The 14,760-nt window shown below is 50.1% G+C and overlaps 1 protein-coding gene across 1 annotated transcript in view; it reads left to right on the top strand.

Annotated features, from left to right (window-relative positions):
* LOC144510088 (G protein-coupled receptor kinase 5-like) overlaps window positions 1–14,760 on the top strand; it is a 48,177-nt gene continuing 33,417 nt past the window's right edge. Inside the window, exons 1-4 of the mRNA XM_078239339.1 lie at window positions 1–109; window positions 4,166–4,243; window positions 7,839–7,939; window positions 11,772–11,864. Of these exons, the coding sequence (XP_078095465.1) occupies window positions 7,851–7,939; window positions 11,772–11,864 (182 nt within the window). The 5' untranslated portion in view covers window positions 1–109; window positions 4,166–4,243; window positions 7,839–7,850. The remainder of the gene's footprint in view (window positions 110–4,165; window positions 4,244–7,838; window positions 7,940–11,771; window positions 11,865–14,760) is intronic.

Raw genomic sequence — 14,760 nt, 5'->3', positions numbered from 1 at the left:
CGACTACTTCAGCCTGTGTGACAAGCAGCCAATCGGGAGGGAGCTCTTCCGACAGTTCTGCCAGGTGAACTCTGACCTCAAGCATTGCATCGAGTTCCTCGATTGTGTGGTAAGGCGGACAAATCCCAAACGGGAAGCTTGCCTGGAGCCAGATGTAGCAGGGTGCTGGGAAAACTGTTCGAGTTCCTTTCCCCCCCCACACAACGTTCCCCGGGTCCTGAACCCTAAGCTGAAGGAAATGGCTGTAAAGATAGTCAAGGGATTTGGTTCCCATCTTCCCTTCAGGTTGTTGTGGGAGGGAGACCCAGCGGATTGTAAAATAGCCCATGTCACGCATGGATTCAAGGTAGGAGGGCGGCAGAGAGCAGGAAACTGCAAGCCAGTTCGCTAAACATGTGTCAGAGGGAACCATTTAGCATGACCAATGCGCCTAACCATCACGTCTTCCAGACTGTGGGAGGAAACTGGAGCACCCGGAGGAAACCCACCATTGTCACAGGATACTTCCACAAATGTGATCAGGCACAGTCTACTTGGCTTCGTGAAAGGAAAATCTATGTTTCCATGAGTTAGGAGAGATTTGTGATGAAGGGTGGCACGGCGGCACAGTGGTTAGCACTGCTGCCTCACAGCGCCAGGGACCAAGGTTCAATTCCGGCCTCGGGTCACTGTCTGTGTGGAGTTTGCACATTCTCCCCATGTCTGCGTGGGTTTCCTCCGGATGCTCCAGTTTCCTCCCACAGTCCAAAGATGTGCAGGTTAGGTGGATTGGCCATGCTAAATTGCCCCTTAGTGTCCGAAGATGTGCAGGTTAGGTGGATTGGCCATGCTAAATTGCACCTTAGTGCCCAAAGATGTGCGGGTTAGGTGGATTGGCCATGCTAAATTGCCCCTTAGTGCCCAAAGATGTGCAGGTTAGGTGGATTGGCCATGCTAAATTGTCCCTTAGTGTCCAAAGATGTGCGGGTGAGATGGATTGGCCATACTAAATTGTCCCTTAATGTCCAAAGATGTGTAGGTTAAGTGGATTGGCCATGCTAAATTGCCCCTTAGTGTCCGAAGATGTGCAGGTTAGGTGGATTGGCCATGCTAAATTGCACCTTAGTGCCCAAAGATGTGCGGGTTAGGTGGATTGGCCATGCTAAATTGCCCCTTAGTGCCCAAAGATGTGCAGGTTAGGTGGATTGGCCATGCTAAATTGTCCCTTAGTGTCCAAAGATGTGCGGGTGAGATGGATTGGCCATACTAAATTGTCCCTTAATGTCCAAAGATGTGTAGGTTAAGTGGATTGGCCATGCTAAATTGCCCCTTAGTGTCCAAAGATGTGTAGGTTAGGTGGATTGGCCATGCTAAATTGTCCCTTAGTGTCCAAAGATGTGTAGGTTAAGTGGATTGGCCATGCTAAATTGCCCCTTAGTGTCCAAAGATGTGCAGGTTCGGGGGGTTGGCCATGCTAAATTGCCCCTTCACGTCCAAAGATGTTTTGGTTAGGGGAATTAGTGGGGTAAATGTGTGTGGTTATGGGGATAGGACCTGGGTAGAATTCTCTGTCAGAGATTTGGTGTAGACGCGATGGACCGAATGGCCTCCTTGTGCACTATGGGAATTCTATGATTCCAAGTAACAAGCAAGTTGGGTAAAGGGGAACCTGTAGAGGTGGTATTCTTGGATTTTCACATTTTCGCTGCCACATCAAATACGAGATTATGGAGGGGTGACACTGCTGCCTCACAGCGCCACGGACCCAGGTTCAATTCCTGCCTTGGGGTCACTGTCTGTGTGGAGTTTGCACATTCTCCCCGTGTCTGCGTGGGTTTCCCCCCACAGTCTGAAAGACGTGCTGGTTAGGTGCTAAATTCTCCCTCAGTGTAACCCGAACAGGCGCCGGAGTGTGGTGACTGGGGGATTTTCACAGCAACTTCATTGCAGTGTTAATGTCAGCCTACTTGTGATGCGAATAAATAAACTTTCAACTTAAAGCCACTGCTCGCCTCCAGACCGATGTATTATCCCCCCCCCCCCCCCCCCCCCCCCCCGATTGCCTCCTCTCATCGACCTCGGTTTGAGGCCTCGGTTTGAGGCCTGTGAATGGGGCTTGCATTACCGGGCCCTGCCAGTGGTGGCAGCATCTGGCGGACGAGGCATTGACCGAGGACACCACCTGGCACCGGGTTGGGTATCGATCCTGTGGCACTTCCCCAAGAGGAGTTTGGGAATTCTGCGGTACCTGGGCCAATATACCCAGCTCTGGAAGCACCAGACAGAAGCAGGAACCCGTATTTAACCTCAGAAGGCCAACGAGGGCAAGAAGTAAAGCATGTAAAGCAGCTATGCAAAATGTTTGATTACGTTATCCAACTTACCGAAATGCAAACTACGGTTCCACTTTGCAACCTGTGGCTTTTGTCCCTTTGCAAGGACCTTGATCTTAATGGAAATTGTTGAATTCAATTGTTGAAGGCGCGTGTGAGAGATTTGACAGTTTACCGGAACGGGACGGGCGCGGTGACACAGTGGTTAGCACTGATGCCTCACAGCACCAGCAACCCGGGTTCGATTCCCGGCTTGGGGTCACTCTGCGCGGAGTCTGCACATTCTCCCCGTGTCTGCGCGGGTTTCCTCCGGGTGCTCCGGTTTCCTCCCACAGTCCGAAAGACGTGCTGGTTAGGTGCTAAATTCTCCCTCCATGTTACCCAAACAGGCGCCAGAGTGTGGCGACTAGGGGATTCTCACAGTAACTTCATTGCGGTGTTAATGTAAGCCTACTTGTGACACTGATAAATAAACTTTAAAACTAATACTACAGCCACTGAGAAAATAGTGGTTCTTTTTTGCATGCCGAAGTTATTTGCTGAATTCTGTTTCTTTAATTCTAAAGTTAAGTCACTTCAAGCCTATTGTAGCACAAGATCACAATGATGATTTATTGATGATAGTTTAAACTATGTGCAGACAAGCTCAGGACAGATACAGGTCTAGTTCCACCCACTCCCAAGCTCACACCACAGGTTCCATCTACCCAGGACTCACGCCCTATCACCCAATAGGCTCAGCTCCGCGCACCTCCTGTCCGATTAGGCCCCAGGAGGGCCACGTGACCCACCAACGATTGCCCTCTTAAAGGGGCCACGCTATCTCACAGTCGAGCGGGGCACACTTGGTAGCCAACATCAGTGGTCACATTCCGCCAAGGCAGGCAGGAAGGCAGCTCATGGTTAAAAGCAAAGTACTGCAGATGATGGAATTGGAAACAGAGGCAGGAAATGCTGGAAAATCTCAGCAGGTCTGACAGCACCTGTGGGGAGGGAACACAGCTGACATTTCGAGTCTGGATGACCCTTCGTCAGAGTTGGGACACCGAGTGTACTTTTGGCATCAGTAAAGCGGAGGTGGATCTCTTTCCCCCAACCCCCGCCCCGCCCCCCCCGAGAACTAACACCTAACCGTTCAGAGAGGAGTACCTCACCCGATAATCTGTTAAAGCAAGTGTGTGAAGTGGGACGATCTGCGCTTCAGCAACTCCGAGTGGTTAAATCCAATTAACTACCTAAGGTTCTCTCAAATCAACAAGTAACAACTTGTTTGTCTGGCTGACAGTGAACAGGTTAATTCAACTGTTAACAACCCAATTAAAACACTATTCTAATGGAATGCTGTTTCGATAAAGACAATTCCCACTTATTGACAAAAAAAATTAAAATTTTACTCTCTCTCTAAATTGCAGCCAAGTTTTGTGTCTTCCGGAATATTCTGAGCCTTCTCTGTTGATTCTTCTTTCTCCTTTGCTATCGAGATGAGGCTTTGAGCTCTGGCTGGCAACAGTTGCTCTCTCCCTTTTGTCCCTCTTTCATTCCAGTGGTGACATATCATTCTCCCCCACAATAGGATTGCTCCTGGGTTGCCAACACCATCAGATTTAAATTTAATAGGTTCTTGGTGTCTGATTCAAATTGATTGGCTGAATTCAATAGCCTGTTGCCTTGGTAATCCTGCTGCTTGGCCTTTCGATACAAATGGTTCATTTTTTTGGACTTGCACTTTTAACCTCTGAGCACAACCCCGTAACAGGGTGTGCCTTGGGGGCCATTCGGCCCTCAGTGTTGTGTGGATGATGTCTGGGTACAGACTCTAACAATGGCGCGTGTTGCCGCTCTCTTCTCTCCAGGCTGAATACGAGGTGACCCCTGACGAGAAAAGGAAGGAGAAAGCAGACGAGGTCGTTGGGAGATTCCTCACACTCGAGGTAAGGGACCAAGAACCCCATTTGTTGACGATGAACCCAGCTAACATGGCGGAGCTTTGCTCTCCGTCCTTCCGTTCCCCCTCTCTCCCCCGACCAATCCCAGTGGACCTTAACCTGGGAGGAGGGCATTGGGGAGTGGTTGCAAAGTTGCCTCGCGCGTTTTGGAATAGAAAATGTCCATTTGTCAGCCATTTTGTCTCTACATAAAGGCAGAACTGTCCCCCTAATCTCTCTCAGTCTCCCAACAAGTGACCCAGAACGTTTGATTTGGATTTGATTTATTATTGTCACATGTATTGGTATATATTGAAAGGTACTGGGAAGTGTAGGCTCTACACTGTGAATGTAGCCCAATCCATCACGCAAACCAGCCTCCCATCCATTGACACTGTCTACACTTCCCGCTGCCTCAGCAAAGCAGCCAGCATAATTAAGGACCCCACGCACCCCCGACATTCTCTCTTCCACCTTCTTCCGTCGGGAAAAAGATACAAAAGTCTGAGGTCACGTGCCAACCGACTCAAGAACAGCTTCTTCCCTGCTGCCATCAGACTTTTGAATGGACCTACCTCGCACTAAGTTGATCTTTCTCTACACCCTAGCTATGACTGTAACACTACATTCTGCACCCTCACCTTTCCTTCTCTATGAACGGTATGCTTTGTCTGTATAGCGCGTAAGAATCAATACTTTTCACTGTGTACTAATACATGTGACAATAATAAATCAAATCAAATGTTTATTTTGTGCTGTACAGACAAAGCATACCATTCATAGACTCCATAGGGGAGAATGTAGTGTTATAGTCATAGCTCGGGTGTAGAGGAGGTTCAGCTTAATATATGGTGGGTCCATTCAAAAGTCTGACAGCAGCAGGGAAGAAGCTGTTCTTGAGTCGATTGGTACGTGTCCTCAGACTTTTGTATATTTTTTCCGACAGGAGAAGGTGGAAGAGGGAATGTGCGGGGTGCGTGGGATCCTTGATTATGCTGGCTGCTTTCCCGAGGCTGCGGGAAGTGTAGACAGAGTCAATGGATGGGAGGCTGGTTTGTGTGATGGATTGGACTACATTCACAGCCCTTTGTAATTTCTTGCGGTCTTGGGCAGAGCAGGAGCCCATACCAAGCTGTGATACAACCAGAAAGAATGCTTTCTATGGTGCATCTGTAAAAGTAGGTGAGAGTTGTAGCTGACATGCCAAATTTCCTTAGCCTTCTGAGAAAGTAGAGATGTTGGTGGGCTTTCTTAACTATAGTGTCAGCATGGGGGGGACCAGGACAGGTTGTTGGTGATCTGGACCATGCCTCTCACATTAAGCAGTCCACCAATCAAATTGGGGGTAGGGGATGGGGAGTTGTTCTGCCTCATTGTCGAGACAAAATGGCTGACAGATGGATGTCTTGCACCAGATCCATTCCAAGTATGCCAACAGTCAACAAACTGGGAATTCTCTTTGGAACGTTGAGTTAGGATCAGTCGATTGCCAGTCCTGGGTCATCTCCCCATGTGTGGAACTTTGGGGGTTCGAGGTTTTATTGCCCTTTATATTCAGCTCCCAGGGACAAAGCTGGTCTCAATCCTTTCCAATTTCCTTTCAAGTCTTTCCACTCACAGAACGGCTTGGGGATTGTGCGATTGGTGGGCGTAGTTTGGCAGGGTTGGAGTGGAGGAGTGGGCTGAGACAGAAGGGGAGCAGTGGGGAAGGGTCGTTGCTCACCATCTAACGGTCGCTCACCAAGGTCCAGTAGAGGGGCCACCGCTCTCTTCAATACATTGATGACATTCGGTCGGCTGGGGTATGGTTTCAAAGGTTGCAGATAATCTGAAACTCTCAAACCAGCAAGCAATCCGAAGAATACCAAACATGAGGCAGACCGAGAAAGATGTGATGCTCAGAAGGGTGTGGAGAGTCAGTCAGTATGATTTTAAATGGGGCGGGAGGTGCAGAAAAAGAGAGGTCATAGAATCCCCACAGCGCAGAAGGAGGCCATTCAGCCCATCGAGCCTGCACCGACAATCCCACCCAGGCCATAACCCCACATATTTACCCTCCAAATCCCCCTGACGCTCGGGTCAATTTTAGCATGGCCAATCCACCTAATCCGCACATCTTTCGGACTGTGGGAGGAAACCGGAGCACCCGGAGGAAACCCACGCAGACACGGGGAGAATGTGCAGACTCCGCACAGACAGTGACCCGAGCTGGGAATCGAACCCAGGTCCCTGGCACTGTGAGGCAGCAGTGCTAACCACTGCGCCATCGTGCTGCCCAAATACGCCCCAGGTCTTGGGACGTATTCACACACAATGTTTGCTCCTTAGATAGCCCCTTTCAAAGTCTCAACCTCTACCATCGAGAAGGACATGGGGAACACCAACACCTGCAAATTCCCCTCCAAGCCCCTCACCATCCTGACTTGGCCAAATGACAGGGCGGTGGGGTTAGCAGTGCAGGACAACTCCAATCTGACCTCAAAGCCTCAATCGTGGGTTTGGAAGGTGCTGTCTAAGGATGAGTCGCTGCAGTGCATCTTGTAGATGGTCCACACTGCTGCTACTGAGCGTCGGTGGTGGAGGGAGTGAATGTTGAAGGTGGTGGGTGGGATTCAAACTCCCATCTCCAGGTCTCTGGGTTGTTAGGCCAGTGACCTACCCACTGTGCCGCTGCCCCTGTCAGTATATCAATGGGGAGGCGATGGCCTAGTGGTATTATCACGAGACTATTAATCCAGAAACTCAGCTAATGTTCTGGGGACCCGGGTTCGAATCCCGCCACGGCAGATGGTGGAATTTGAATTCAATAAAAAAAATCTGGAATTAAGAATCTACTGATGACCATGAAACCATTGTCGGAAAAACCCATCCGGTTCACTAATGTCCTTCAGGGAAGGAAATCTGCCGTCCTTACCCGGTTTGGCCTACATGTGACTCCAGAGCCACAGCAATGTGGTTGACTCTCAACTGCCCCTCAAGGGCAACTAGGGATGGGCAATAAATGCTGGCCCAGCCAGCGACACCCACGTCCCAGGAATGAATTTTTAAAAATGTGGGTGAAACTACGGTGGGGGAATTCCTCACATCTTGTGCAGTCAGCGTGTGGTGTTTCCAACAGGAAGGGAACTGGGGAAGAGTCACTGCGTCTGCTTTCTGTTTATGTCAACCAGCCTATTGTGGGCAGACACGGTGGCACAGTGGTTAGCACTGCTGCTTCACAGCACCAGGGACCCGGGTTCGATTCCCGGCTCGGGTCACTGTCTGTGTGGACTTTGCACGTTCTCCCCGTGTCTGCGTGGGTTTCCTCCGGGTGCTCCAGTTTCCTCCCACAATCCAAAGATGTGCGGGTTAGGGGGATTGGCCACGCTAAATTGCCCCTTAGTGTCCAAAGATGTGCGGGTTAGGGGGATTGGCCATGCTAAATTGCCCCTTAGTCTCTCAGGGTAAATGCATGATGTTATGGGGATAGGGCCTGGGTGGAGTTGTGGTCGGTGCAGACTCGATGGGCCGAATGGCTTCCTTCTGCACTGTAGGATTCTATGATTGTGTGATCTTAGATAATCTCTGCCCTCCAACTACTTTTCCGTCTCTCTCCTCACAGTCCCCTGAGTACATGCCAGAGATCAGTGACCTCCACATCAAACAGTGCATCGAGAACCTGGGAAAGAATCCCAGCAAAGACATCTTCAACGACTGCTTAAAGTGAGTAACTGGTCAGGCTCTCTCAGGAGTAGTCCTGACTAAAGGTGGTGTGACCACAAAATGGCGCCTGTTCCTGGCTCACTGTGTGTTTTGACCATTTATTCTTGGCTGGCTTCACTTAGAGTTTTCAATCCGACCTTGCTTTTCTCTTTTGAGAGAGAAAGATCTTCAATCTCCCCGTTACCCGCCATCACTGGGCCTAGCACAGCCTGCCTTGCTAGGCCGGATGTCCGAGTGCTGTGTGTTAGCTTGGCAGGATTGAGCGGGACACAGGCCTCTCAGCCTTGGCTCAAAGATTGGCCAATAATGCAATGCAGTTTGACACTTCTGTGCAGTACCTCAGGGAGCCCTGCACTATTGGCGGTGCCGTTCCTGTGGGTGGGACCTTAGACCGAGGCCCTACTTGCAATGAAGTTACTGTGAAAATCCCCCAGTCGTCACACTCCGGCGCCTGTCCGGGTACACTGAGGGAGAATTTAGCACCTAACCAGCACGTCTTTCGGACTGTGGGAGGAAACCGGAGCACCCGGAGGAAACCCACGCAGACACGGGGAGAACGTGCAGACTCCGCACAGATAGTGACCCAAGCCGGGAATCGAACCCGGGTCCCTGGCGCTGTGAGGCAGCAGGGCGAACCCACTGTGCCGCCCCTGGGTACAAGTGTTCAAGATTCTGTGGCAGTAGTCAAAAAAGGGGCCACGGGTTACTTCACAGAATCACAGAATACCACAGTGCAGAAGAGGCCCTTCGGCCCATCGAGTCTGCACTGACGCATGAAAGACCCTGACCTGTCCACCTAATCCCACTTGCCAGCACTTGGCCCATAGCCTTGAATGTGATGATGTGCCAAGTGCTCATCCAGGTACTTTTTAAAGGATGTGAGGCATCCCGCCTCCACCACCCTCCCAGGCAACGCATTCCAGACCATCACCACCCTCTGGGTGAAAAAGCTTTCCCTCAAATCCCCTCTAAACCTCCCACCCCTCACTTTTAACTTGTGTCCCCTCGTAACTGACCCTTCAACTCAGGGGAACAGCTGCTCCCTATCCACCCTGTCCATGCCCCTCATAATCTTGAACATCTCGATCAGGTCGCCCCTCAGTCTTCTCTGCTCCAGAGAAAACAACACAAGCCTATCCAACCTCTCTTTAGAACTTAAATGTTCCACCCCAGGCAGCATCCTGGTGAATCTCCTCTGCACTCCCTCCAGTGCGATCACATCCTTCCTATAATGTGGCGACCAGAACTGCACACAGTGCTCCAGCTGTGGCCTCACCAAAGTTCTACACAACTCCAACATGACCTCTCTGCTTTTGTAATCTATACCCCGATTGATAAAGGCGAGTGTGCGCGTATGCCTTTTTCACCACCCTATTAACCTGCCTTTCCACCTTCAGAGATCTGTGGACAAACTCGCCAAGGTCCCTTTGTTCTTTGGAACTTCCCAGTGTCAGACCTTTCACTGTATACTTCCTTGTCAAATTACTCCTTCCAAAGTGTATCACCTCACACTTTTCAGGGTTAAATTCCATCGGCCACTTATCCGTCCATTTGACCATCTCGTCGATATCTTCCTGTAACCCAAGACACTCAACCTCACTGTTAACCACCCGCCCAATCTTTGTGTCATCGGCAAACTTACTGATCCTACCACATAGTCATCTACTTGACTCGGTTAATGAGGTACAAGTAATATGCATCCCATAGGACAAATGGCACAGGCCATTCAGCCCATCCTATCTCTGTCAGCCCTTCTGCTCTCCTTGAGAGCCTGTTCCTGACTTCACACTGAACAGCCTGCTGCCTGTTTAATTATTTGTGAGTCCTGAGTCCCCATGAATTGCCCACACGCCCTGTGTCACTTATCCCTCCCTCTGAACCCGTGCAAAGTCAAACACCCCAGTTTAACATCAAGCTTTCTCACGGTCATTTCCTGAGAAATCCACTGTCTGATTATTATTTCATTGCAGTCACCCAGTGTGTTTCCCCCCCCCCAACTCTGTGACAACATTTGTGTACTTGGGAGTACGAAACTCGAAGGAAGTAGAATTTGTTCCAATTCTCTGAAATTTGGTGTTCTTGTACTTGTCCTGATGAGTGCAAGATGAAAAACTTCGGCAGCACGCCTCTCTCTTCAGCAACAATTCGTTAGTGTCGGCACGGTGGCACAGTGGTTAGCACTGCTGTCTCACGGTACCAGGGACCCGGGTTCAATTCCCGGCTTGGGTCACTGTCTGTGTGGAGTCTGCACGTTCTACCCCGTGTCTGCGTGGGTTTCCTCCGGATGCTCTGGTTTCCTCCCACAGTCCGAAAGACGTGCTGGTTCGGTGCTAAAATTCTCCCTCAGTGTAACCCGAACAGGCGCCGGAGTGTGGCGACTAGGGAGATTTTCACAGTAACTTCATTGCAGTGTGAATGTAAGCCTACTTGTGACATTAATAAATAAACTTTAACTTTAATTCAGGTTCAATACATCGCGCCTATTTGCCGAAAATGTAACAACGGGTTGTCCCGAATGAACTCAATGGAGACGCCCCTAACCCCCAAATGCAAAGAGTGCCCAATTTCAAACTCTCTCGACAATTTACACTGCAGGAGAAAGGGGCACCAATCGGGTGGCAGGTCAACCCTTATTGGCTAAAGTGTTGCCATGGAGAAAGTAATGGGGGACCGCGTCATGCACAAACGATTCAAGGCTCCAACATATTCCATTCGTTTGCAGTGAACGGATCACTGCGAATGTTTGTCCACTCGAGTATGTATAAATGAGCCACATTACCAGCAGGCTTGATGACTTTAAATTGGTTGTCATTGTATCTGTTAGCTCACACGGGAAGGAGGGAATATATCCAAGCACCTTCTCCCTTGTTGCTTTGTTCATTGCTCTTTCTACGGGAGGCATGGTGGCACAGTGGTTAGCACTGCTGCCTCACAGCGCCCGGGATCCAATCCGGCCTTGGGTCACTGTCTGTGTGGAATCTGCACTATAAGACCATAAGACATAGGAGCAGAATTAGGCCACTCGGCCCATCGAGTCTGCTCCGCCATTCAATCATGGCTGATATTTTTCTCATCCCCATTCTCCTGCCTTTTCCCCATAACACCTGATCCCCTTATTAATCAAGAACCTATCTATCTCTGTCTTGAAGGCACTCAATAACCTGCACTTTCTCCCCGTGTCTGCGTGGGTTTCCTCTGGATGCTCCAGTTTCCTACCACAGTCCAAAGATGTGCGGGTTAGGTGGATTGACCATGCTAAATTGCTCCTCAGTGTCCAAAGATGTGCGGGTTAGAGGGATTGGCCATGCTAAATTGACCCTTAGTGTCCAAAGATGTGTAGGTTAGGTGGATTGGCCATGCTAAATTGACCCTTAGTGTCCAAAGATGTGCGGGTTAGAGGCATTGGCCATGCTAAATTGCTCCGAGTGTCCAAAGATGTGTAGATTAGGGGGATTGGCCGTGCTAAATTGACTCTTAGTGTCCAAAGATGTGTAGGTTAGGTGGATTGGCCATGCTAAATTGCCCCTTAGTGTCAGGGGGATTAGCAGGGTAAACATGTGGGATTACGGGGATGGGGCCTGGGTGGGATTGTTGTCAGTACAGACTCAATGGGCCGAATGGCGTCCTGCACGGTAGGGATTCTATGATTCATGACGAGCGCCCCAGCCAATCAGAATCAACGTGCCAGCTGTGGCGACGGTTTGCATTTTGGCGTTCCGGCGCTTGCCCAAGCTCGGCGTGGCCCAGAAGCACTCTGGAGGGCTGGCTGTCGGCTGCTTTGGATTCGCGGTTCTCCCGGGACTAACCTGTCGGCTGTTTTGTTTGGGAACAGGGCTCCTCACCAGTACCTCAGCGGAGCTCCATTTGCCGAATACCAAGGAAGCATGCACTTTGATCGCTTCCTGCAGTGGAAGTGGCTGGAAAGGTGAGCAGGGCTGAAGGTTTGTGAGGGGGGTGGGAGCCGGGGGTAGGGGGGGGCCTTCCTCTGGTTGAATCCGTCTCGGACCCTCCCCCTCATTTCCAAAGGGCTGGTTATTCATTCTGATTTGAGCATGGTTAGGATGAGAATATGAAACCACCAACTCTGCCCGAGGGATTAATCTGCCCGTCTGCACAGTCTGGAAATGAGAATCATGAGGAGGTTCAAATTCTGGGTCTGTACTCGTTGGGGTTTAGAAGGATGAGGGGGGGATCTTATTGAAACTTACAGGATACTGCGAGGCCTGGATAGAGTGGACGTGGAGAGGATGTTTCCACTAGTAGAAAAAACTAGAACCAGAGGGCACAACCTCAGGCTAAAGGGACAATCCTTTAAAACAGAGATGAGGAGGAATTTCTTCAGTCAGAGAGTAGTGATTCTGTGGAACTCTTTGCCGCAGAAGGCTGTGGAGGCCGGGTCATTGAGTGTCTTTAAGGCAGAGATAGATAGGTTCTTGATTAATAAGGGGATCAGGGGTTATGGGGAAAAGGCAGGAGAATGGGGATGAGAAAAATATCAGCCATGATTGAATGGTGGAGCAGACTCGATGGGCCGAGTGGCCTAATTCTGCTCCTATGTCTTATGGTAAGGTGGGGAAGGTTCAGTAGAGATGTTCAGGGGTACGGTTTTTTACACAGAGGGCGGCGGGGGCTTAGTTCTGTGGGGGACACGGTGGCACAGTGGGTTAGCACTGCTGCCTCACCGCACCGGGGACCCGGGTTCGATTCCGGGCTTGGGGTCACTGTCTGTGCGGAGTCTGCACCTTCTCCCCATGACTGCGTGGGTTTCCTCCGGGTGCTCCGGTTTCCTCCCACAGTCTGAAAGACGTGCTGGTTAGGGTGCTAAATTCTCCCTCAGTGTAACCCGAACAGGCGCCAGAGTGTGGCGACTCGGGGACTTTCACACTAACTTCATTGCGGTGTTAATGTAAGCCTACCTGTGACTAATAAATAAACTTTAACTTTGGATGTACTGCCAAGTGAGGTGGTTCAGGCAGACACATTCGCGACATCTAAGACTTAACTGGTTGGTCTGGAAAGGAGAATGTGATCGGTGTTGGCTTGGTGGGCTGAAGGGCCTGTTTTTGTGCTGTAATGTCCTTGTTTTTTGATGCCTGAGTCATCAAAGTAGATACGTTAGGTTATCAGAAGCTCAAAGAGGTTTTAATTTGATTTGATTTATTATTGTCACATGTATTGGGATATAAATGTGAGGTTACCCCTTGGGTAGCAATAATAGGAAGGCAGATTATTATTTGAATGGGTGTAAATTGAGAGAGGCGGATACTCAGCGAGACCTTGGAGTCCTCGAGCATCAGTCGCTGAAAATATGCACGCAGGTACAGCAGGCAGTAAAGAAGGCAAATGGGGCGGCACGGTGGCACAGTGGTTAGCACTGCTGCCCCACAGCGCCAGGGACCCGGGTTCGATTCCCAGCTCGGGTCACTGTCTGTGCGAAATTTGCACATTCTCCCCGTGTCTGCGTGGGTTTCCTCCGGCCGCTCCGGTTTCCTCCCAAAGATTTGCGGGTTAGGTGGATTGGCCATGCTAAATTGGCCCTTAGTGCCAGGGAGACTAGTTAGGGTAAATGCATGGGGTTATGGGGATAGAGCCTGGGCAGGATTGTGGTCGGTGCAGACTCGATGGACTGAATGGCCTCCTTCTGCACTGTAGGGATTCTATGATACTCAGCGAGACCTTGGAGTCCTCGTGCATCAGTCGCTGAAAGTAAGCGCGCAGGTACAGCAGGCAGTAAAGAAGGCAAATGGTATGTTGGCCTTCATAGCGAGAGGATTTGAGTATAGGGATAGGGATGTTTTGCTGCAATTGTACAGGGCGTTGGTGAGGCCACACCTGGAGTATTGTGTGCAGTTTTGGTGTCCTTATCTGAGGAAGGATGTCCTTGCTATAGACAGAGTGCAGCGAAGGTTTACCAGGCTGATTCCTGGGATGGCAGGTCTGTCATATGAGGAGAGACTAAGTCGGTTAGGATTATATTCACTGGAGTTTAGAAGAGTGAGAGGGGATCTCATAGAAACTTATAAAATTCTAACAGGGTTAGACAGGGTAGATTCAGAAAGAATGTTCCCGATGGTGGGGGGAGTCCAGAACTAGGGGGTCATAGTTTGAGGATAAGGGGTAAACCTTTTAGAACTGAGGTGAGGAGAAATTTCTTCACCCAGAGGGTGGTGAATGTGTGGAATTCACTCCCACAGAAAGTAGTTGAGGCCAAAACGTTGTGTGATTTCAAGAAGAAATTAGGGGCGAAAGGGATCAAGAGATATGGGGGGGCGGGGGATCAGGATATTGAACTTGATCAGCCATGATCGAAATGAATGGCGGAGCAGGCTCGAAGGGCCGAATGGCCTCCTCCAGCTTTGAGTCTCTATGTTTCCGTGCAGCGAGAAGTATTGTTTCTTGCCCACTATACAGACAAAGTATACCGTTCATAGAGTCCATAGGGGAGAAGGAAAGGAGAGCGTGCAGAATCATAGAGTCATAGAGGTTTACAGCATGGAAACAGGCCCTTCAGCCCAACTTGTCCATGCCGCCCTTTTTTTTTTAAAAACCCCTAAACTAATCCCAATTGCCCGCATTTGGCAATTACCAAATGCAGTGTTACAGTCACAGCTAGGGTGTAGAGAAAGATCAACTTAATAGAAGGTAGGTCCATTCAAAAGTCTGATGGCAGCAGGGAAGAAGCTGTTCTTGAGTCGGTTGGAACGTGACCTCAGACTTTTGTATCTTTTTCCCGAAGGAAGAAGGTGGAAGAGAGAATGTCCGGGGTGCGTGGGGTCCTCGAATTATGCTGGCTGCTTTGCCGAGGCAGTGGGAAGCGTAGA

Source organism: Mustelus asterias, chromosome 22, assembly GCF_964213995.1.
Source record: "Mustelus asterias chromosome 22, sMusAst1.hap1.1, whole genome shotgun sequence".
Taxonomy (NCBI): domain Eukaryota; kingdom Metazoa; phylum Chordata; class Chondrichthyes; order Carcharhiniformes; family Triakidae; genus Mustelus; species Mustelus asterias.
The sequence above is the reverse complement of the archived record's forward strand: the minus strand, read 5'-3'. Positions and strand labels throughout refer to the sequence as shown.